Source organism: Pipistrellus hanaki (assembly GCF_964339955.1).
Source record: "Pipistrellus hanaki genome assembly, chromosome: 3".
Classification (NCBI taxonomy): Eukaryota; Metazoa; Chordata; class Mammalia; order Chiroptera; family Vespertilionidae; genus Pipistrellus; species Pipistrellus hanaki.
Window position 1 is genome coordinate 164,785,392 of NC_140505.1, and position 24,446 is coordinate 164,809,837.

General features: G+C 38.3%; 1 protein-coding gene across 2 annotated transcripts in view; it reads right to left on the bottom strand.

Moving 5' to 3' along the window:
• PTPRO (protein tyrosine phosphatase receptor type O) overlaps nt 1-16,088 on the bottom strand; it is a 206,816-nt gene extending 190,728 nt beyond the window's left edge. For both annotated transcript variants that reach the window (XM_084877905.1, XM_084877904.1), the window contains exon 1: nt 15,625-16,088. In XM_084877905.1, the coding sequence (XP_084734031.1) occupies nt 15,625-15,699 (75 nt within the window). In that variant the 5' untranslated portion in view covers nt 15,700-16,088. The remainder of the gene's footprint in view (nt 1-15,624) is intronic.
• Nucleotides 16,089-24,446: the final 8,358 nt, after the last annotated feature.

Sequence of the window (24,446 nt, forward strand, 5' to 3'; positions counted from 1 at the left end):
TTTATTTCCTTTGGGACATATCCTATATAATAAAAGCCTGATATGCAAATCGACCAAATAACAGAACACCAGCAGAGCTACCGGTTGCTATGACACACACTGACCACCAGGGGGCAGACACTCAACGCAGGAGCTGCCCCCAGCCTGCAGGTCCCAGGCCAGACAAGGCGGGTGCCAGCGAGGTGCCCCCTCCCCCTGATCACTCCACTGGTCACCCCACAGATCAGCTCTGATCAACAGCCAGGCCGAGGGACCCTATCTGTGCATGAATTTTGTGCAGTGGGCCTCTAGTCTTATATAAAAATATGGCACTATTGGTAGGACCTTGATTGCTGAGTTGGTAGGATATTTATGTATATAACAGACCACTTTAGATCTTCTCTTAAGTTTTGGCTAGCAAAACAGTAATTTTAACTTGTGCTTTTTAAAAGTGTAAAAGAAATTCTACAAGGATGGGGCATATACTAGTATATGTGAATTATAATTACTGTAACAGACATGACAACTTCTTTGTTACATGCAGCAGATATAAATTTGGAAGTATACTGACAGTTACAACTTGTCTCTGAAAAATATCCATATATTTTTTTCATTTCTCTCTAATAGTGCATTAGAGATTCATACATAAACAACATGATCCAGGGGAGTTGAAATCTAGAGACTAATTTACTAAACTATCCAAGCAACAAAAGATTATTTTATCTAATTAAGACAGAGCACACATACTTAGAATTAAGCATTTGCATTTAGCAGCAAATTCAAAATTATAAAAGCAATTAAAGCTAAAGTGAGGTGTGATAATTTTTTTCCCTGCACACCACTGCTGAGCTAAAGCTCATTTGAACGCTTGCCTTTGCAGCACTGTAAAAGAGAAGGTTATGAATAGAATCTCATGGCTGGGCACAGCAACCTTTTCCATCTCACTTCCAACCAGGCATCCTCCTCAAGAACCACCCTCTCAGTTTGACTCAAGCCTTCTAAACATGACACAGTTTCTCACATTCTTACTTTTTAATCTTCTATTTCTCTAGTCTGAAATGTTTTTCTTAACCTAGTCCATCCATCAGAACTCTACCAGAGAAGATCCAGATAGAAATGTGTCTTCCTTCATAAAAAAAAATGTTTCTTCAAGCATAAATGCTCTCTCTTATGATGTAAGAGCAGCCAGCTGACTATAGTTGTCTGTCTCATTCAATTGCAAACTAATATATTACTACTTCAGTCTTCTCTGACAGTATTAAATCATATATTGCCCTCTAACTTGCTGCATGTTTATATTTTCCCCTATATTACAGACTTCCAGATGGCATAATTTTGCTTTATTCTCTTAAAAATGATGGACGCAGTGCCTTCCTTACATGTCCAGTTTAATACACATTTGATGATTGACTGGTTGGAATATTTAAACATCTATTCACCTTCATATACCTTCCACTTATATCTCCTGATTTACTCAAGTTTTTGAGTCTTAAACTTTATATTTCACTCTAATTTATTTATATTATTCCCAGTTGTTACTTAAAAATTGCTATTTCCCCACTCCCTAAATGACGTTATTTCATCAATCAATATAGTATTTTATCCTTTTATCATTTTCTCCCACAATGGTAATTTCCATGACTTCATTTTTAACTGATTCTCTGAAAAGTCATTAAAATGTTGTCTTTAACATTGGTGTTATGGGAAATATAAATGGCAATGCCTTAATATTTAGCCATTTCCAGAACTCAGTAGATAAATCTCATTAAGACTATAGTTCAATATGTAACCTTCCTCATAATGCATTTGAGTTTGCAGCTAATGGTGTTTTATTGAGGTTCTTGTGTGTTTTCCACATTTGCTTAGATAGCTTTACTTTCCCTGCAGGAGTAATTATTGCCTTTTAGAGACAGTCCTCAAGAAAGAAGCTATATCTGTCAATCAGTCAGTTAGAATACTTAGCAGAGGGTCGGGCACTCAAAAAAAGTTTTAAAACATTTTAGAGGTAATTAGACATTTATAGGAAGTTCCATGCAGCCTTCATCCTGCCTCCCCAATGTTAACATATTGCATATCAAAAGAAGAAAATACCCCAAACCAGGAAATATCCCAGCTACAAAATTCACATGGGTACAATCCATAGAACTTACTCAGATTTCACTAGTTATCTATGTGCTCATTTGTGTGTAGTTTTATGTACTTCTATCACATACATAACTTCATGTAACTACCCCCATGATCAGGATACACGACTGTTCCATTGTCACAAAGCTCCTTCATGCTACCCCTTTATCACCATGCCTACATCCTCATTTCCTCCACCCAACTTTTAATCTTTGGCAACCCTGAATTTGTTCTCCATCTCCATACATTTGTTGTTTCAAGGATGTTTCTTAAATGAACCCATACAGTAATCAACCTTTTGAGATAGTCATAATTTTCCTGAAGTCCAATCAAGTTGCTATGTATATCAGTAGTTCATTCATTTTCATTGCTGAGTAGTATTACATGGTATGGGAGTGTCAGTTTGTTTACCCATTCACCAATTGAAGGGCATTTTGGTTATTTTCAGCATATGGCTAGTACAAACAAAGCTGGTATGAACATTCCTGCACAGGTTTTATTTTTGATGAAGATAATTACAATTCACCTTATATGGCTAATTCATCTTGTTTGAGGCAGAGGTTCTCAGAGATGGGTGAGATGGATGAAGAGCTAGTGACTGCATACTGCATCAAACATGTGTGTTAGTATATTCAAGATCGATTAGTGTCTGTTGACTGGCATAATGATCTCTCACTCTTGGAAGTGCCCTGACTGGTTTGATAAATTATATAATCACTCTAATTCAGATTACTTAAAGATTCCAAGGATTGCTAATATGCCTTATCAGCTATGATGAATTGAATTGAGTTTTGGTAGATGGCTGTTTTGTAGTCTAAATACTGTGAAGTGACCCCTGGGGTCTGAGAAATACAACAGTCTTCTTGCAATGCAAGTCTCTATTGTTCCTACCTCCTCTATTTCTGCTAGAACAAGTTTTTCTTGTGAGTCAGACTTATGACTGAGGACAGCTCCCAAAATCATGTCTTAGTGCCTCTGGAAGTGAGGACTTTGCCTCATCATTGCCAATTTGCAAACAATTGCAAGGATAAATTCCTAAAGATCCTAAATTCCTTAAGGATAAATTGGCTTAAATCACATGCCAATCTCAAAGACAGTGATCAGTGAGATGCAGGCCCAAAATGGGCTTAGTTTAGGTCACAGCTCATCCTTGGACGACTCTGTCCAGGGCATTGAGGTCAAGTAGGAGGATGGTATCCCTTTTACAAACTAGATGAATCAAAAAGGAGGATATTTCTTCAAAGGATAGCAGGTAGTGGAGAAGATGGTAGAATTTACCATTGGGGAAATGGTGACCTGGGCAGCCACTGTCATTTGTGCCTTCTTTGAAAAGGTCAGTACAGTGCCTAATGCCATGCAGATAGCAAGGAACATAGCCAGAATTCAATCCTCTATTTTTCTGCCTTGAAATCCTATATTCTTAAGTTTCTTTTTACATGGAATTTAGCTGTGGATAAGTAGGAAACAAATGCCTGTCAATAAAGCATCTGAAGATGTTCTCTGTAATTAACTGTCACACTAATAAAAAGCTCACATGCAAGTTATAATCCCCAATACTTCATAATTATTATCAATATACTAGAAGCCCGATGCATGAAGATTCGTGCCAGAATGGGCCTTCCTTTCCCTGGCTGCTGGCACCGCTTTCGCTCTGGTCTAGAGCCACTTTTTTACCTTCCTACATGACTCAGAGGCCCCACCCCCGGCCGCTTGGCAGCCACATATGCAAATTAACCACCATCTTCGTTGGTTATTCACTCCTGATTGGCTGTGGATGTCACGAAGGTACAGTCAATTAGCATGTTTGTCTATTATTAGGTAAGATATGATCATCCATGTCTTTTCAGAGTGAAAGGGAGAGAGAGTTAGAAACATCAATCAGCTACCTCCTGCACACCCACCAAGGTATATGCCCTTGACCGGAATCGAACCTGGGACCTTTCAGTCCGAAGGCTGACGCTCTATCCACTGAGCAAACAGGTTTTGGCTCATCCATGTTTTAAATGATACAAATGCAATTAGGAATTGGATTCATTTTACCCACAGACCTATGGCTTAATGTCCTAAATTGCAGAAGACTAAAAATGTCCATGCCTTAAAAAAATCATCATAATCTATTTAAGTGAAAAGAGCAAGTTAAAATAGTACAGCAGTTTGCTATTCTTTTTTTTCCCTTTTTACATATATACTCAGATACACAGACTTAGGAAAAATTTGAAATGATAAATCCCCAGATGGTAGCTATTTTGGAATAAAATGTATAGGCATTTATATTTTCTTTTTCTACTGCCTGCTGTATTTTATATATTTTCCACAGTGAATATGTATTGCTTTTCCAATTCTCAATACATTTTCATTAAATGCCTCCATATGATGATGCATGGCTGATTCAGACAAAGATGTCAGTTTAAGAACTCCCTACTTCATACCACAAGAAACCACTTAGTAAGAACACTAATTGAAGGCCTCAGCATAGCAACAAGAATTTCAATAAAAAGACCTCATTAGATTCTCAATTAACTTTCAAAAAATAAAATAAAAAGATGTTGCAGTAATCAGGTGAAAATGGGCTTTAAAGACAACTATTCTTTCTTTACAGTTCAAATGCAGTTGACCTGTGAACACGGATTTGACCTGAATGAGACCCCTTATAAGCAAATTAAAAAAAAAAATACTATAAATGCATTTTCTCTTCCTTACAGTTCTTAACATTTTCTCTTGCTTATCTTCTTTATTATAAGAATTCAGTATATATAACATAAAAATATGTGTTAATCAAATTATTATTTTATCAACAAGTCTTCCAATCAACAGATGGATAGAAATTACTAAAGTTAATTGGGTAGTCAAAGTTATACATGGATTTTTGACAATACAGGGGGTCAGTGCCCCAGCCCCCATATTATTCAAAGATCAACTGAATGTGCCGAAACCGGTTTGGCTCAGTGGTAGAGTGTCAGTCTGCGGACTAAAAGGTCCTGGGTTCGATTCCGGTCAAGGGCATGTACGTTGGCTGCGGGCACATCCCCCAGATTGATGAGAGAGAAACTGATGTTTCTCTCTCATCAATGTTTCTGGCTCTCTATCTCTCTGCTTTCCTCTCTAAAAAATCAATAAAATATATTAAAAAAAAAAAAAAAGATCAACTAAATGCAAAAAAGTCAATTAAAGAAAGCAGCCTGGAACACTTATAAAAAGTGGCTGAATTTTAGCAGATACAACAGCTTTAGCTAATTAAAAAGAAACAAGTTATTACCTAAATTTTTAGAGTAAAGTGCATGGTACTTAAGTCTAAGTCCTTGTCGTCATTTTAACAGTTTTGACAATACCAGAATTTCCATATTATAAATCCCAAATGCCTAACTAGTTTGGGTGAGGCCTATAGTCATTTCTGAAAGACTAATTAAAAAGTATAACTTAGGGAAAATTGTAAAAGAAATTTCCTTTGATGATGCAACATAAATACAGCTAAATCACATCCCTATATTTATATGCAAATAACAATATTGCATTGGTATACTTCATATTAACCAGGTTTTTTCTATAACCCATTAAAGAAGGGCCAAATGGCTTACTGTTGAATAATACATTGCAGACAATGTATAATTCCCTTGGCATTTTATTATTCACCTTAATCAACTTAACATTCAGAAATTTTAGAAGCCAATTTTTCTTTCTAGATAAAATCTAAGAATTTTAAGTACATCCAAGTAATGAGGTATTTCTTATGGTAATAGTGTCAGCACTACACATATACAATATATGCTTACTAGTACATTTTGTGGCATTTGGCAAGAACACTCCCATTTTTATTATTATACTTTAGTTTTTAGCACAGTATCAAGGTAATATTACTAAAATGTCTATTTTATGGATAACCAACTTGACTTAAAAAGGAAATTCCTGGTTTATCTGAGAGAAAGGATGATGTATGACAACTTGCTTAATTCTGATGCATCAACTCAGAGACAGAAAAAGAAATTTATAAATGTGTTCTCAAAGATTTCTGGAAATTTTGATTGATATTTTAAAAAATTATTACACTTAAGAAAAATAATTTATTAATCATAAATTATTAATGTTATTTTTATATTATCCAGACACACTTCTTCTCATCATAAATTCATGGAGGAAGCGATTTCATTTTAACCATGTAGATGAGTTTATAAATAATCTGATCACAATTTTCCCCCTATTTTGGCTTTAAAGCATATATGGATTTATCAATAAACACAAAATTAAAATCTCACACCCAAACTCCCTTATTTTACCAATACAGTAGCAGACTATGGACATAGATTAGCATAAAATAATGTAATATTTTTCAATTCTCTAGTGAAATATTGAATTTTATGAGTACTTATTTTAAGCATATGTTTTTATATTTTAGTTTTTTGAAAATCTTGACAATCCAGTTTTTTGATGTACATATACAAACATTTCAATGAATACAATGCAAATTTAATCAGCCCATTTAACTAACTGTCCATGTTTAGATAATAAAATATTTTATATATATTAAAATTGACATTTGTTTCCATATGAAATTACCTGTTTGAACCTTATGCAAAAACTATATTCATTTTCTAAAACTCATTAAAAATTTTCAATACATAACCCATATGTTTTTTAAAAATAAAATTACCATTTTCAAAAATAAAAAAACATAAGTATTGAAGAAAAATAATAATTGATCATCTGAACTTCAATTATTTGTGTGAGTTTCCAGAAATGTCTTTAGAGATCTAGAACTAATCTGGGTACATCAACACACATAGTAAAATAAAAATGAGAAAAAATATTTTTTAAATTATTTTAATTTTGATGTATTCAAGTTGTAAAACCAAGAAAAATTCGTTGGCATAAATTATTTCTCCTCAGTGGTTTACTGACCTAAAAGATAGCAAGAAAAAAATGTGTGTGGAAACTTATCTTGATGCCTAAGAGTTCATTCTCACTTGTGGTAATAAACTTCTGCTCCCTCCACAAGATCACCAAATAGAATTTTCAGGTCATCTCCCCCTTCTAATTGGACACACTCTCCAAATCCCACTCAGCATTGCCTCCCTGACAGCCTCTCCCTCCTGTCTCCTCTCACTGTGCATCAGCTCCATTCCTCACATTTGCATGCTTGCATCCTGCTCTTCCTCTGTCTTGAGTCTGTCCCATACCTTCTGTTGGACCTCTCTTACCCCTTGTATTAACTCAACAAATATTCAACAAACTGAGCATCTACCATGTGCCAGACACACTTCCAGCCATGGGGATAGAGCAGTAAACAAAAAAGTCCTTACTCTCATGAAACCTACAAGCATTTCAATGAAGAGGCTAAGTAATAATGGAGACCTAATACAATGTCTCATAGTGACTGATATTTTCTCTGGAGCAAATAAACCTGGGATAAAATAGTAAAACTTCAGAGTGATGGGGTGATTTTAGATAGGCTGTTTGGTAAAGGTATGTTGAGAAAATACCCTTGATCAGACGTTGAAATATAATGAAATCTGCATTAACAGGATACTTACCATGGAACATGCATTTTTTTCCCTTTAGTTTATACTTCCAAGTCCTTACCATGATTCAGCATGGGATCCCCTTGGGTAGAAGGAGACTTCTTATCTCGAAGTAGCTATTATAGCCAAGAAAGAGAAGAAAGGGTAATAGGCAGAAAAAGTGGGCTGGTGAAAACAGCCGAAAGTGGTGTGATAGAAATTTAAAGACAGAATGGTGAGATGACAACCTTTTCACATTTGATCTTTATGACCTGTTAGGCCTGTTGGTAAAACAGTTATTCTTAACATTTAAGAAAGCAGGAACTATCACAGCATAGTGTCTCCTAACATGAAATGGAGATACAAGTAATGTGTGAAAGCTACAACCAGAAATGGTTTGTCTCAAGACCAAATCAAACAGCAAAATCCATGAATGGAGCAGTCACCTGTTAACTGTTGGTAATCTCACTATTTAAGACCAGTTGGCAGTAATAATACAGACAAGACCTAATGACCAGCTTATGTTTTGAACTAGATGATTTTTAAAAAGTATAGTTTTATAATTCAATGAAATAATTATACAGAACAAAATAAAACTCTTGTTATATATTAAGATAATATTGGAAAATAGTGTTAAAATGAATTTTCCATCTCTTTAAGAGTCAAAACCCCAAAAAAAAGTTTTGTATGTACAATGGTCAAAACCAGAATTAGCACAATCCATAAAATAAGGAGACTATGTACATTTTTTCTTCAAGAAAGTTTCTTGAATATCAGTCCTTGATAAGAAAGTTGGGAAGAGTTGCTCTCTTTCATACAACTTGTTCTGATTCTGAAATTTAAATTATAATTCATTTTGCTGCTACGTTTTCCTTACCATCAAGGTTATATTTCTCGTTTTTTTAAAAAGAGAGAGATAAATAAAAAAATATACCTGGTGTATAAGTATAGGCATTGTTTCTTAGAATATATTCACTATTTCCGTGAATCACTTTTAGAAAAATGATGCTACAGTCAAACTTGGGAAATGCTGTACATACATCATAGCTCTCTTTTGTAAGGCAAAAATGCATATGAACATACTAAACATTCTGAGATATCCTGGTACTAAAATAATACTAGTTTAAACAGAGTTAAACAGATTATTGCCCCGATTCATGCCATTACAGAAGTGCTTGTTTTCAATAACACCCGCTGACATTGCACATTTTGGAAGATGATGCTCGATGCACATTTTTGTTGTTCTACTTACTGATTTTGCGTTGGCAATTTTTACTGTCCTATTTCTTTTTCTTCTTTTTATTTTTGTATGTAACACTTATTGAGTGCTTACTATATTCTAGACACTGTTTAAAGTACATTATGGTTATTATCCCACATATTCCTGACAATAATACTCTGAGATAAATATGCAACAGATTGTCAAAGGGGCCCCTGAGAGTTGAAATAACTCTTCCCCATATCCTGCTGCTGGGAAGTGGCACAGCTGGGAGCTGAGATGAAATCGGGTCTCTCCCACTTGCTGCTTATGTTCTGAACAAATAAGCAACCAGCTTACTCTTGCACTCCCAGCATGCTACTGCTCGCAAGCTCCACAGAAACCCAACAACCAGACCTTAGTTTACAGGACTCCTCTGTTATGTTTGAGGTTGCTGGCCAATCCCTCCCACTGGAATTCTGGGTTTCCTTGATTCTGCTTTCCCTGTGTACCTCTGTGGCTGTTCCTTCTTTATCTTTATAAATTTCTTGTTAAATGAAATTTATAAATTTATAAATTTCTCCTCAAGCCCCCACCCTGGCTCACTGCCCTTTTCCCCTTGCCCTCTGCTGGAACAATATGGAACTTGTTAGAGCCAAAAACACCAGGAGAGAAGAGGACGAGAGCCTTGTGTCTGCCTCCCACCTCATCCCACCCCATTCACCCTCTTACTCATTTCTGTTTGCGCCACAGTAATCTCAAATCAATTACACAAGTATGCAAAGAAGTATCTCACAGGTATTCAAACTGAAAGAGGTGGTACAATGGGTCTCTAAGGCCAAAATAGATGTATTCTATAAGGCTATGCCCTTGGATTAAACACCACCCATACAGATAACTAAGGCAAGGATATATAAAGGTCTCAGCTCTTAAGGGCCAAGTTCAGACAAAAAAATTGAAAGGATCTCTACTAAAGTAATGCAGAAATCTCTGTCAGTTGTAGTTAGTAGTAGTCATAAAAGAGGGATGAAATAGAAAAGGAAGCAAGAATATTACCTGCATATGTGAGCATTGCCTGAAGTTGCAGGTCACATACACTGAGTGGCTAGATTAATATGATCTCTGAAAACATAATAATCTGGCCAGTCAGTGTGTGTGTGTGTGTGTGTGTGTGTGTATATATATATATATATATATATATATATATATATATATATATATATATATATTAGACGCCCAGTGCATGAATTCATACATGGGTGGGGTCCAGCCAGCCTGGCCGGGGGAAGGGACATGGGCAGTTGGCCAGCCTGCCTGCTGGTCGAACTTCTAGTCAAGGGGACAATTTGCATATTCTTCCTTTATTATATAGGATTATTATATAGGATATACACTGAGTGGCCAGATTATTATGGTTCAGAGATCATAATAATCTGGCCACTCAGTGCATAGAGGTGTGGAAAGCTATTTCCATAGTATTTTAACTCTAGTTTTTCATTGATGAAAATAAATAGCAGTTGAGGTAACACTGATAAATAAATGAGGAAGCAGGACTATTATTTTTCTGGACAAGAATAATATCAGTATTTTGATCTATGATTCTAATGAATTATTCATATAAGGGAATGATAACATTTCGTTTTTGTTTTTGGTGTAATGATTGCATTGTAATGATAAAGATTTAATTCACATAACAATACTTTTCTCATGTTTTCCTTAAAGATGTGTTCACAAGTCATTATTATATTTAACAAGTCTCAGTCAGAAACCAATTATATAATGTCAAAATTTAAATTCTCTTTATTAAGCTTCTGTTATTGCCTAATATCACATACTAACTACAGTGCAATACAAAAACTTACAAAGGAAATTTCTTTATTTCAAAAATTTCACAACATATTTGGAGTAGTTAAATGAATACACTAGGTGCTTTCCAGTGAAGCTCATCGTTGCATTAGAACTATGCTTCTGAAAACACAACACAATTTGAAGTATGTACCTAAAGGTATTAACTTAGGAAGAAAATGAAAACTAAATATACTGGTACATGGTCATTGCTGTTAAGTTGCTGCTAAGTTGGCACACAGCTGTCAATCACAATGGTTTAGACACCACAACTGTATTTAACACCAAAAATCTTTTGCACACTCTTAAGACTCAAGTTCAAATTGTACTTATAATACTCAGGAGTCAATGTGCTTATAAGTTTAAATAACTTGTATATTTAGATGCTAGATATAGTGCTACATTTAAAATAAGTACAATTCATATATTGCTTTTAATTACCTATGTGTATATAGATGTATATTTTTATGGACCAAAATGAGGATGAGATATAGAATGACTGTTTTATTCTTTCATAAAACAATAATCTTTCACACAACAAAGAACAAAAGCAAATGGATGTGCACAGTGAAAACTATTACCACCAATCCCTTATGGAAGCCCAGCCCAATGAATCTTTTCCAACTTATTGGGGATGTCACATGTAGAGGGTTTCTCTAAAAGGTTGGTAGCAACATTTATCAAAGGAATCAGTGACAGAGGAGCAAATTTTATTCCTACGAGGATGGTCTAGACTGCTCTGGAAAGATGAAAAGATTATAGTTCATCTGCCAATTTATATATAATAAAAGTCTAAGCAACCATTACAGTGGAACAACCAGAATGACTGGTCTCTATGACACACACTGACCACCAGGGAGCAGATTCTCAACCAGAAGCTGGGCTCACAGCTGGCAAGTGCAGCAGCAGTGACGGGAATCTCTCCCACCTCCATGGCAGCACTAAGGAACAGCAAGCCCAGTCGTAAGAAGCAGCGAGCAAGTGGGTGGTAAGGGTCAAGGGGTCCCTGACTGCAAGAGAGATGTCCAACTGCTGGCTTAGGCCTGTGGAGTGGGCCTAAGCCAGCAGGCAGACATCCCCCAAGAGATCTCGGACTGTGAGAGGGTACAGGCCAGGGTGAGGAAACCTCTCCCAGTGCACGAATTTTATGCACCAGGCCTCTAGTATTGTATCATATAGAATGCAGATGAACCTTCAATAAGAAATGTGAAAGTGTGTGTGTGAGAGAGAGTGTGTGTGTGTATGAGCGAGAGAGAGAGAGAGAGAGAGAGAGAGAGAGAGAGAGCGAGAGAGAGAGAGAGAGAAAGTTGTGTAAGGGAGAAAAAGAAAAGAAGACAGGAGGTCATATGGAAGTGAAAAAAGGCAGACAGACCTTGGGAAGTGGATATTTATCCTGAATAGAAGTACTATGGCCAGCATCATAACACCAAACATAAACCTCTTTCAGAGAATATAATTAAGGCCTTCTTTTCAAATTTACATTCTTTGGCTAAAAGTCAGGTAAGAGCAGAAATGGAAATAAATACAGAAAGGAGTTTAAGAATGAGTTCTTTGTATACTTTGGAAAACAGCCCCTTATCAGATATATGATTTGCAATTATTATCTTCCTTTCAATAGGTTGCCTTTTATTTTGTGGATGTTTTCCTTTGCTGTGAAAATGAGAATAATGGATGAAAATGAGGATAATGGACGAAAATGAGAATACTGTTAAACATAATAAAAGTGATCGTGATGATTTAAAAAAAAAAAAGAAAAAAAAAAAAAAAGAAAGAAGGATTCATGCCAAGCCCATGAGTTTAGGGAACCATTCCAGTTGACGGCTAATAAGCATCATTTCAGGGAAGGCAGAATTTACATTCCTATGATGTCATAGTCTACCATTTGCATCTTACTTGACAAAAATCTTGATATAGAGTGAACTGATACAGGAAACAATTGTCAGGGAGAGGTTTGGTAAAGATATGATAGATGACAGAAGTTACATTGTCTTCAAGGGGAATAATGGGAAGATACATAAGAGGGAGACCCAGCAGATAAACATTCCATTTGCATTCATATATGGGTAGAAGATTTTGAGATTGGTAGGCTCCCAGTATATTTGATAAACAAAGCCTTTTGCTTTTCATTTTTATATATACCATCAATATTGACATATATTTAAAATTTTTATAAACAACATTGTGCTTATATAACACCGATAATGCAGATATTCACCTTATAATATACAGTGGGTGGTTAAGACAATATGAGATGTCTGATTAAATGTGTACATCACTAAACCATGGATAAGGAATAATGAACAAAGACATCACGGCCAGGCACACTTGGACTACCTCAATGAAACTGGTTATAGCTGATCCAAATATTCAGACTGTCCTACCACTTAATTTGTGAAAAAGACTCATACTTGAGTTTCTCTGTGGTTTTTAGAGATTTTCATTTTCATACAAGGATACTTCAAATAGAGTAGTGAAAGACTTATTGACATATGAGACCTACAGAGATTTGGGTGGGGGTGGATGAATGGTTTGTTTCTTACCACACATAGACCTTATCATTGAGATTCAATTGACAACATGGTATTTAATAATCACATTTTACATCATGTTCCTGTCACCACCAGCATATTAAACTTATTTTACTGACATGTATTTAGGATCTTAGATGCAAAAGTTTCTCCAAATTATAAAGAAATTATACTATGTACCCAATTTACCATGTAATATATTATTACAGATGTAAATGCATAATCCTAGGTGCCCAACTTGCCACTTTGAACATTTCTTGTCAAATACAACAAAACTGGATTAAATGAAATAGCAAGTGTGAAATGCCTGGAAGATTGTCTGGCACATCGTGTGTATTCAGTATATATCAAACTGAGTGGCACAGTGGTATCGTTCCTCTGGTGTACTTTGTATTTAAGTGACATAAAGTACTGCATTTATCTATAATATATAAAAGGCTAATATGCAAAGTGTACCCTTGGGAGTTCAACTGGGGGAGTTCAGTCATTCACTATGACATGTGCTGACCACCAGGGGGTGGTGCAGAACATGGTGGGTGATCAGTGGCAGTGGTGTGGCACTGAGGGGGCGAGGGAAGGAGGAGGTGGGATGGCAAGGATGCAGGGAACCTGATCACCGGCCAGGCCTAGATACCCTACATGCGTACGAATTTCGTGCACTGGGCTTCTAGTATAAAATAAAGAGCAAAGCTTTACAAAATTATTTGTCCCATTACAACATTTTCTTAAATGACAAGCTCTATCAGTGTATTTACTATGTGATGAAGTTTACCATAACTGCCATCAACCTGCAAATGTGCAGAAGTACAGCTACTATGTGGAAGGAACAAGGCAAACTTCTATCATGGTCACTGAGAGTGCCATTGTGTCATCATTGACCATTTTCTCACTCCAATATCAAGTTTTTATGGGAACTTTTGCCACATATTTTACACTTTAATTGCAGCACTCTATGCCCTCTCCCATTTCTGGAGTTCTGCCCCATTACAAAGAATTCAAGTAAAACAACCTGCAGCTGGGCCAAAGGTTGGATTTGGACCAGGTGTCATACATGTAAGACTCAGCCGTTACTTAGTAAAATGTGTGGTGACTCCATTTCTCACTTTGGATGCATGACAAGTGTTGCATATATGAGGAGTCATGACAGCACTTGACAGGTAGAAAAATTAATAGGAAACTGAGCTCTAATGCATTGTGGTGTGTGCTCACAGAGTTTCCCCTGGAGTGAAAACGTATTAGTGAGCTTATTATTAGCCAGATTCTAAGTAACATGATTATTTAAACGTAAGAAAAATGTAAAACCATAGTAAATATAACTTAGAATCTCCTCTACGCACTCTGTTGCTGTCTCTCCCTGAAACTATTTTTCCATTTAGATAAATGAAAATGTGGAATGTTTAGAAGTGGCACTGTTTTCAATCCATTGGTCCGGCTCCGCAGTCTCCTTGTCAAGCATTCATACTCAATGGCGCATGCCAGCAAGAAGTGACTCTTTGATAAGGAAACATTGGCATCCATCAATGTCTCCTCCATTTGTGAGGAAGGCAGCCTGTGGTGCTGAAAGAATAGCTCCCCGGGACCAGCACACAGTTTGCTTTGGGGAGGAGAATGGACTGGAAGAAGGACTCAGGACAGCAATGAAGTAAGCCCACAGAAGACACAAGTGGTAGATAATTACCTCATAACTTCACGCCACTTTCCAAGAAAACGTCTAGCTAACATGGCTACATTCTTATGTACAGTATAGTTGTCAAAATAGATATTTATTTATTTATTTATTTATTTATTTATTTATTTTTTGAAAGCAGCCCTCTCCTGTTCCTCAAAGTAAAACCCTGGAGTAGGATATTTCAAAGAAGACACGAAAAAGTAAATTATAACGATTTTTCTGCCATTGGGATGTAGAGGTATCCTCCTCGGTAAACCCAATGGGGAAAGTCCGGAGACTTTGTAAAGGGTTTTCTTTTGGGCTCAAGCTGACACTCCTTTTCCCAAAGAAAACCATCCTCACGACCCATCCACCCCCAGCAGCCCTAGGGCATCCAGGGAGCTCAGCGCCCGCCCCCAGGATAATCCCGGTAAAAGGTACATGAAGACAAAGCAGGCTCTCCCTCCGCTGGGGGAGGCGGGGAGGCTGGGCAGCTTTGGGGAGCAGCGGGACGCGGCCAGAAGAAGGGAAAGTGGCCTCGTTTTGCCAGAGGAGGAAGCATCATCCCACAAGCCCACCTCTGCTGTGGCTAGCGGCGGATGGTAAAAGGGCACAGAGGGTGGAGGCTGGAGGGAACAAACTTCCCCATTCTCCCACCCCGTCCCCCAAGAGCACGGAGAGCATGCACCCGCCCGGACCACAAAGCGCGCTCGCTGCCGCGGGGCCATCGCGTCCCGGGGAGCCGGGTCCCCGGGAGGCAGAGCCGGGCGCGGGGGGGACCGCGGGGCGGGCGGGGCGCGGGGCTCCTACCTTGAGCAGCACAAAGAGCCCGAGCAGAGGCAGGAGGCGGCGGCCGCAGCGGGTGCTCGCGGGCAGGTGCCCCATCGTGGCGCGGCGGGGGACCCGGAGGGACGGTGGTGCAGCGGGGCCCCGGCGGCGGCTCACAATGGATGGAGAACTGGGGCTGCAGCTCAGACCCTGGGCGCCGAGGCAGCTCCCGGAGGGCGCATGCTGCTGCCGTTCCGGTCTCCCAGCCTTGGCTCTCCTTCCCGTACGGCCCCCGGGGTCCTCCCGGAACGTGCGGGGCGCTGCTGTTCTTGAGCAGCTAAGGATGGGGAGGGCGGGAGGAGTGGGCGAGGCGCTGCTGCCAGCTGAGGCGCGGGTCCGCGGGGTGAGCGAGAGGCGGGGACCCGGTCCCACCCTGGCAAGCTCTCAGGCAGCAGCGATATTCTCTGGGCTTTCGGATTCATAAAGTGGCTGCAGCCTCCCAGCCCTCCCACCCACCCGGGTCCGCCCGCTGCTGCCTCTTATCGCTGGGCTCCGCCCCAATCCCTCCCACAGTCTCGGACTTGGGAGTACTGTGTGGGGGTTTTCCTGACTCCTCTGGACCAACTCGGGGACCACATCCCAGTCCCCTCTTAACCTCCCCATGTGGTTATAAAGGACCAGAAGTTACTCCTGAAAGGGAGGGGTGGTTGTGACTAGCGATGGAGTGAGTGCATGATGTGTGTGTGTGTGTGTGTGTGTGTGTGTGTGTGTGTGAGAAAGAGAGAGAGAGAGAGAGAGAGAGAGAGAGAGAGAGAGAGAGAGAGAGAGAGAGAGAGAGAATACAACCCTTCTCTCTTCCATTCTCCCTATCCCATTTAAACACTCTCGCACTCTCCATCCCACATTCACCAGGGAGGATATAGCCCAAGTATACATATTTTCCATTTGGAATCAGGAGTTCTTGTAAATTTCAAGGGCCACCCTTTGATACCATTTATCTTTTTAAAAAAACATATTTTATTGATTTTTTTTTTTTACAGAGAGGAAGAGAGAGGGATAGAGAGTTAGAAACATTGATGAGAGAGAATCATCCACCAGCTGCCTCTTACACATCCCCTACTGGGGATGTGCACGCAAGCAAGGTACACGCCCTTGACCAAAATTGAACCCTGGACCTTTCAGTCCGCAGGCTGACGCTCTATCCACTGAGTCAAACCGGTTTCGGCGATACCATTTATCTTGTAAATGCAAAAAGAACTCTCACTGTGTTGTATATTTTTATAAGATTATATTTTGCTATGTTGTCTTTCTATTTTTTCTTCATCACTTCTTTAGCAATTTGCTTAGCTTTTTATGCCTTTGTACACATGTACATATGGACCACTTTGGAGAAACGTTAACAGTAAACAGTAAAGCATTCTTCATTAATTTGCGTTATGAATACTCCATTAAGTACCACTGTAATTAGATGGCCAAAGACTGTAGATATCTACACTAATAAAAGAGAAGCATGCAAATTGACCATCACTCAGCTACACCCACCAGCCAATCAGGAGCGAGTGTGCACATAAACCCAACAAAGATGGCAGCAGCCATAAAGCAGGAGTGAGCAGGAGGCTTGGGTTGCCCTCAGTGATAGAGGAAACCAAGCATCCTGCCCACCCTGGCTGGACCTGGCCTCCGCTCAAGGCTACAAAGTTTCAATTATAGAAGATAAATAAATCCCAGATACCTGCTTCCAGTTGGCCCTGGCCTCTGCTCAAGGAGGAGCTGAAAAAAAAAAAAAAAAAAAAAAAAGGAGGGGCTGCGAGCTTGGATCACTGGGGGTGTGTGGCCAGCCTGGAAACAGCCCTTAGCTCCTCACCCAGGCTGGCCACACCCCCATGGCCCGATTCCTGTAAATGGACAGTCGAACATCCCTCAAGGGGTCCCAGATTGGAAAGGGTGCAGGTTGGGCTCAGGGACACTACCCCTTGTCCCCTCCGCCACCCCACCCCATGCAAAAATTTTATGCACCAGGCCTCTAGTTATTTCATAATCACAAAAAAAATTTTCTCCATCGTAAGGTATTTTACACAGCTCTTGCAAGACAAAATAATTGCATTTGTTTTTATTGCACTTAAAACAAAAACAGTCTTGTGAATCTTCCTAGGAGAGACTCCCAGAAGAATGTGAATAGCTGTATCATCAGCAATTTCCAATGCAGTACTTCCCAAGTATGCTATTTTCAAGATTGCAAATCAATAAGAATGGGCATCGGCAGCATATAGTGCATGTAGTAATGTGTGCTTCACCAATTGCTTCAAAGTGTTTGTTCTGATTTCATTATCCCAACAATTCTGGTAGATAAAGAAGGCTATTTTCCTTGGAATGCTGATTCTCAGAATGCTAAATGCAGAAAAGCGGAGTCTTTTACATGCCCTAAGACAGGCCTTTAACATGAATCCTCACAAACTGAAATAAAGCTATTTCCTCTGGAAATAATAACAATTTTTTTAATGATCAAGAGCCTGAAAGATCCTTTTTTTAAATCTATAAGAGGCTTTATTTTTGTTAGGCAAAGCAACCTTTACCTAAATATCTGAAAATGAATCTATGCCTGTGTAGTTCACACGATCGCTCCTGTAGAAAGGAGGGGCAGTAGCAGCCACGGAGCAGGAGTTTCAATCCCTAGGAGAGGTTTAATGAGGAGTCAAATGGAACTCTTCCAGTGCCCTTGCCAATGAGGCTGAATTCTGTCCTCCAGGGACCAACTCTAATGTAGTTCAGTATGGGTAGTCCTGGCTTCACTGCTGAAATCGCCTACGAGGCTGTCAGCACTCTCAGTATTAGAGTTGCATTTATGGGGGTTGCCCAATGATAAATGTTTGCTTTATATGGATCACAGGAAAAGCCCAAGCCATTGATCTCCAGACAATATTCCACTTGAAAAGCACAGTAATAGCCATGTAGTTTGCCATCCATATCTCACATGCTACAATTATCACCACATATAAATTCTAGATTGTCTGTAATGTTCTTATAATTGAATGCGCCAACAGCATTTCGACTTTCCATTTATTTGAACATTTGCTTTAGTTTTGCTCTTGATGACAACGGGGTTCTCGCCTAAAAGACGTGTTGACAATTCATAATTTCTGTATTTCAAAATCAGAATGATTGACAGGCCTCAGGTGAATAGCATGTTTCAACTGTCAAGATATATTATTCTTGTCACACTTGAGAAACAGTGACATTTACTACAGAAGGTCATGTTTGCTTTCACATGGATACTCTTTTCCCATTGCCTCTTTTTTCTTCCTAAATAATGCCTATTGAGGGAATCTATCCATGTTTTTTTTTTTAATGTGACTCATATAATTTTAAGGAAAATAAAATAAGAATACTGTAACACAGGGCATAGTTTTATGACAAAAATCATCTGCTCAAAAGAATAGGAAAGCCTGAGCAGATATTAATCATTGGACACAAACTGCAGGCTATGGAATGAATGAACGATCCTAAATTAGGGAGGCAGATTGTCATTTTTAGATACTATTCTCTGTAGCAGTCAGTTATGTACTAGGATTAGTGTGTATTGTTCACATGTCCTTTACTTTTCCTAATTTATTTTTTTAAAAAGACACTAAACACCCCTATATCATGCAGTTTTATTTCATAGCCTGTTTGTATGTGATGCATTGGCTAATGGACTTTTATAATAATTTTTCTAAACCATTACAGACATTGTTATCATCTACTCACCTAGTTGTTCCTCATAACTAGGTATCTTCATTAATTATAATTTAAAGCATCAGCATCCTGCATGAGAGGATCCACGTTAGCTTAGAAAAAAAAGCATGACTAGAATTTGTATATAATATGTCAGCAAAGCAAGACAGATTGTTTGCTCAGTGAAAATGGTGCCTGCTGACCCTCCCTTTTCTTCCTTCTTTACTTCCCTTCAAATTAAAGATGTAATGCAACATTTACTATGTAACATGTGTGACAAACAGAGCCTACATATGCCTCTCTTAAAAAGTGGTTGCAGACCTGTCCGCTGTTTCTCAGTGATCAGAGCACAGGCCTGTGCACCAATGAGTTGTGGGTTCAATTCCCTTGATCAAGAAAGGACACACACCTGGGTTGCAGGTTTGATCCTTGGCCCAAATCCCTGCCCCAGTAGATTCCCCAGTTCCCATCGAGATACAGGTGGGATGCAAACAATTGATGTTTCTCTCTATCTCGCTTTCCTTCTCTCTTTCTGCCCTTCCCTCCCTTCTACCCTCTCTAAAAATCAATGGAAAGAATATCTTCGGGTGAGGATTAACAAAACGAAACAAAATAAAACAAAAAAAAATGTTTGCAAATGTATAATTATGGAAAAGTTTGTCATGGTGATTTCTGGTCATGGTGATTTCAGGTACTAGATAAACTGCACTGCAAGGCCTTCACAGTTAAGGATTCTATGAATAGGCATAATAACTTTGCAGTGACAATTTTACTTCAAATCAATCACACTAAATCAATTTTCATGCTAAAAATTGCAAAGTTAATAATACTCTCCACTCTGTGAGAGAAGGGGTGAAGAAGTCCATAGTCTGAAGAGGGCTAGAGGATGCCAATGATAGATTGGTGTTATTAACTACTATCTTAGCAGAAAAATCTAGAGTAAAATTGTTTAAGAAAACACGAATGTTCTCGGGGAGATTTCAGTGTCCTAGAGAACATCCTCTTTATGAAGGGACATGAAGAAAAGCATAATTGGGAAACTGTGCATTTCTAGAAACACTGTAGTATGTCAATATTACTCTTGGACCCATGCAGACCCATATAACTAACGGCACACTTGACTCTTTCCTTGAATGTTTAAAACAGGTTGAACTTTAAAGGTCTGCAACTGAACTCATAATAATTCCCCCATAATTCCCTATCTCCATAAATGTACCACCAAACTGAGGCATACTTGTGGTCTCCTTCTCCCCACCCCAATGTTACTATTTCCAATTTTATTCAAATTCCTGTCATTTTACCTCAAAAATATTTCTTATATCAATTCCCTTCTCTCTATCCCAACCATCTTAATTCTAGTTCAAAATTACCATTACTTTCTTTTTTTGGAACTGTATGTAACCTTCCTAATTGTAAGAGTCTACCTATAACATCTATGCCCCCTTCTACTTCTCCCATCTAGTATTTTTTATCACTATTTGCTTAATGAATATCTCATTCATTAGGTTGTAAATGTTATGAGCATAGGAATTATGTTGAGTGCTTAATTGCCATTTTCTCCAGAGCACTTAAGTCAATTCTAAGAGTAAAGTAGGTCTTCAGAAAGCATTGGTTAAATAAGTAAAGTAGTATGATTTTCAATGATAATTATACAATCAAATATCAAAATATGAAATATTTATATTAATAGTTTGGTGCGATTGTTCAAGATGGGAAATCAAATTCTATTCCAAGCTGAAACCTGTTTGGCTCAATGGATAGAGCGTCGGCCTGCAGACTGAAAGGTCCCGGGTTCGATTCCGGTCAAGGGCATGTACATTGGTTGCAGGCACATCCCCAGTAGGGGATGTGCAAGAGGCAGCTGATCGGTGTTTCTCTCTCATCGACGTTTCTAGCTGTCTATCTCTCTTCCTTCCTCTCTGTAAAAAATCAATAAAAAAAAAATCTATTCCAAGTACACTCCTACTTTCTTTAGTGGGCAATAAGTTACCCATATCTTCACAAGATTTATCCTGGGGAACCTTGTTCAGCCTCTAAGTTTGGTGAATGATCAGGACAGAAACATGAAAGAGAAAATTACTTTTATTAGGGTAATAATTTTACTCAAAATTAAGTAATGGATGAACAAACTTTTGAATGGATGAACAAACCATGGTATATAAAACCAATAGAATATTACTCAGGAAAGAAAATAAGTGATCTGATACATGCAACAACATGAATGAATTTCAAATACATTATGCTAAGTGAAGAGAAGTCAAATTCAAAAAGCAACCCACTGTAGGAAACTATTTATGTGTCATTTCAGAAATGACACAACTATAAGGGAGAAAAGTAGATTAACGGTTGTCAAGGGCTGGAAAGATGGAAGGACTGACCATAAAGGGACTTTCAGAGTGATGGAAATGTACTAAATAATGATTTGGTTGGTCATTACGTGATGTATACATTTGCCCAAACTCATCAAATTTTACTATAAAAAGGACAAATTTTACTGTTTTACAATTTAAAAAATAAAAATAATAATTCCCAGCAAGAATTAAGTATGGACAAAAAAAATCAATTTTTTAAAAACTTGTTTTTTAAAAAGACAATATTGCTTTATGTTTATATACATGAGTTTTAGCATTTTAAGAGTGTTTAAAGGTACTTAACAGTAACAGTATTTTAAGAAATATATTTCAGCTTTCTGATTATGTGATTGCCTCTCCCCTATTATCTTGTGACAAAATCTCAGGATTAAGCTTTTGAAATTGCTTAATTCCCCCTTTGTCTTCTTTTAGCTGAGTTATTTAAATGGATTATTTATTGAGTCACTCACCAGCCATATATTTTTCAATTCTTGCCATGCTGGGCACAGCTAAGATAAAATACAGCTGTTGACCTCTGGAAGCTTGCAACCTAGTAGGAAAGATGGTATACTAAAAGAATTACAAACAAGATAAAAATATAGTAAGTAGAAGCAAAGATACAAACAAATGCTAAAAGCATTCAGGGAAAAGACAGAGAACTTACATATGTAAAAATCCTGGGAGCTGTAAAGCCCAGGGTATGCCCTAAAATAAGAGTACAGTTAGAGAAGTTGGAGTGTTAGAAGCTGCCCATTGCCTTCACTAGCAGAGAGGTCTGGAAGGCTGGTCAACCTTGAGGCTCTGGCAAGGGTCAGAGCCACACACCCACTATATGGTGGAGACAAAGGGAGCTGTAGCAACTCCCACCTTTTATTTAGTCTTATGTAAATCCTTGCTGCTGGGCTATCATCGAGCTATTACTGGAATTGCCTGCCGAAGGGCTATGGGTAGATCCCAAACCTACGGTAAATAAAAGGGATCACAAGGCTAGAGCAAAGTGGAGTCCTCTCTTGGGCTTCTGCCTGGCCCCCAATTCCCAAATTAATATTTTCTTGTCTAGTTCTTTCATTTGCGTGTGGCCTCCTCCAGAACTCGAATCCTGAACCTGAACCCTGAACCACAGGGAATGTGGGGGAGGAAGGGGATACTCCCAACTGGCAGCCCAACATGGGGCACTTGCAACTGGTGCCCAATGTGGGGCCATCATACCGGCATTGGAGTAATAAGATTGATATGCACGAAGTCCTTTGCTCATTAATAGCCACATCTGTCTCTTCTTCCTGGCAGCACACACACATACTCCATTTCCTAATTTCTCTTATAGTTAAGTGTTGAGGCAAGTCTGAGTCATGGCCCAAAAATTATGACAAAAGTGATGGGTACTTCCAGACCGGTCATAAAAGCCTCAATACATAATTCTGACTTTTTTTTCATCCTAAATAGAGAGGACTCTAAGGAAATAGAGAAGTGAAGAACCGTAAAATGGAAGGAGCCTTGATTCCTGCACATTTACAAGAAAAAAAAAAAAAAAAAAAAAGAACACCAGCTAATCCTCTTTAGACCATGATCTTAAAATTGAAAAGGTATATTTAGACCAGGAGATTGTCATCAGAAGTAAGGTAAGGGAACGGGGGCTACTAAACTGTTTGAAACAGAAGAGTGATATGATCAGAACTGAATCCTTTAGAAAAACTGATCAGAGTACATTCTTTAGAAGAGTGGAATATAAAAAAGAAAAGATGGAGGGATTAAAAGTTATAGTAAAAACAGAATTAAAATGATAGCTGGATTGAGAAAGAAAGCAAGTGAATGCAGAAGAACATCAAGATCTGAACATGCTCAGACTTCATTTGAGTCCTTAACTACTTGATATCACCCAAGAGCCACCCTAGGCAGTACTCCAGCCACATGTTGGCACCAACACTGCCACTCATTTTGTCTGTCTGCTTGGTTTGCTTCACTTCTACACACTTGGTCTCCCTGAACTCCATGATGTTCAGCTGTAGATCAACCTCAACCATCGGCTCCCAAGCCCAGCCTAGCCTTTGTCTAATAGTCACAAAGGGAGGAATAAAGCTGCTCTAAACATTCATGTGACGGTCTTTGTGTGAACATAAGTATCAACCCAATTGCAGGATCATAGGGTAAGAGTATTTTACCTTTATGCCAAACTGTCTTCCAAGTGGCTATAGCATTCTGCATTCCTCCTGCAACAAATAAGAGGTCATGTTACTCCACATCTTTGCCAACATTTGATGTTGTTAGTGTTTAATTGCTGCCATTTAGAGTATATAAGCCTCTTCAATGTTGCTTCTGGGTCATTTTTTATTTTTTTTAAATATACATATATAATTTTCTTTTTACAGAGAGGAAGGGAGAGGAATAGAGAGTTAGAAACATTGATGGGAGAGAAACATCTTCAGCTGCATCCTGCATACCTCCCTCCTACCGGATATACCGCAACTCCAATTGAATCTGGGACCTTTTAGTCCACAGGCCTACGCTCTATCCACTGAACCAAACCAGTTAGTGCCTGACTCATTTTTTAAAAATACCTCATTAATCTTTGAGCATATTCTTACTTTTTCTGGTACTATATGAGCAATTTAAAAATCTGTCCTTTTGATAAAACAAATTCAATTAACATTAATCTTAAATTGTAACTCATTAAATTATTTGACAGATATCTATTGTGCACTTATTTTGTGTCAGATTATGTTCTAGTGCTTAGAATCAAGACATGCATTTAAGTAAAGGGAACAAAACCTAGAAAACAGCAATGTCCCTGATATTTAAGGAACA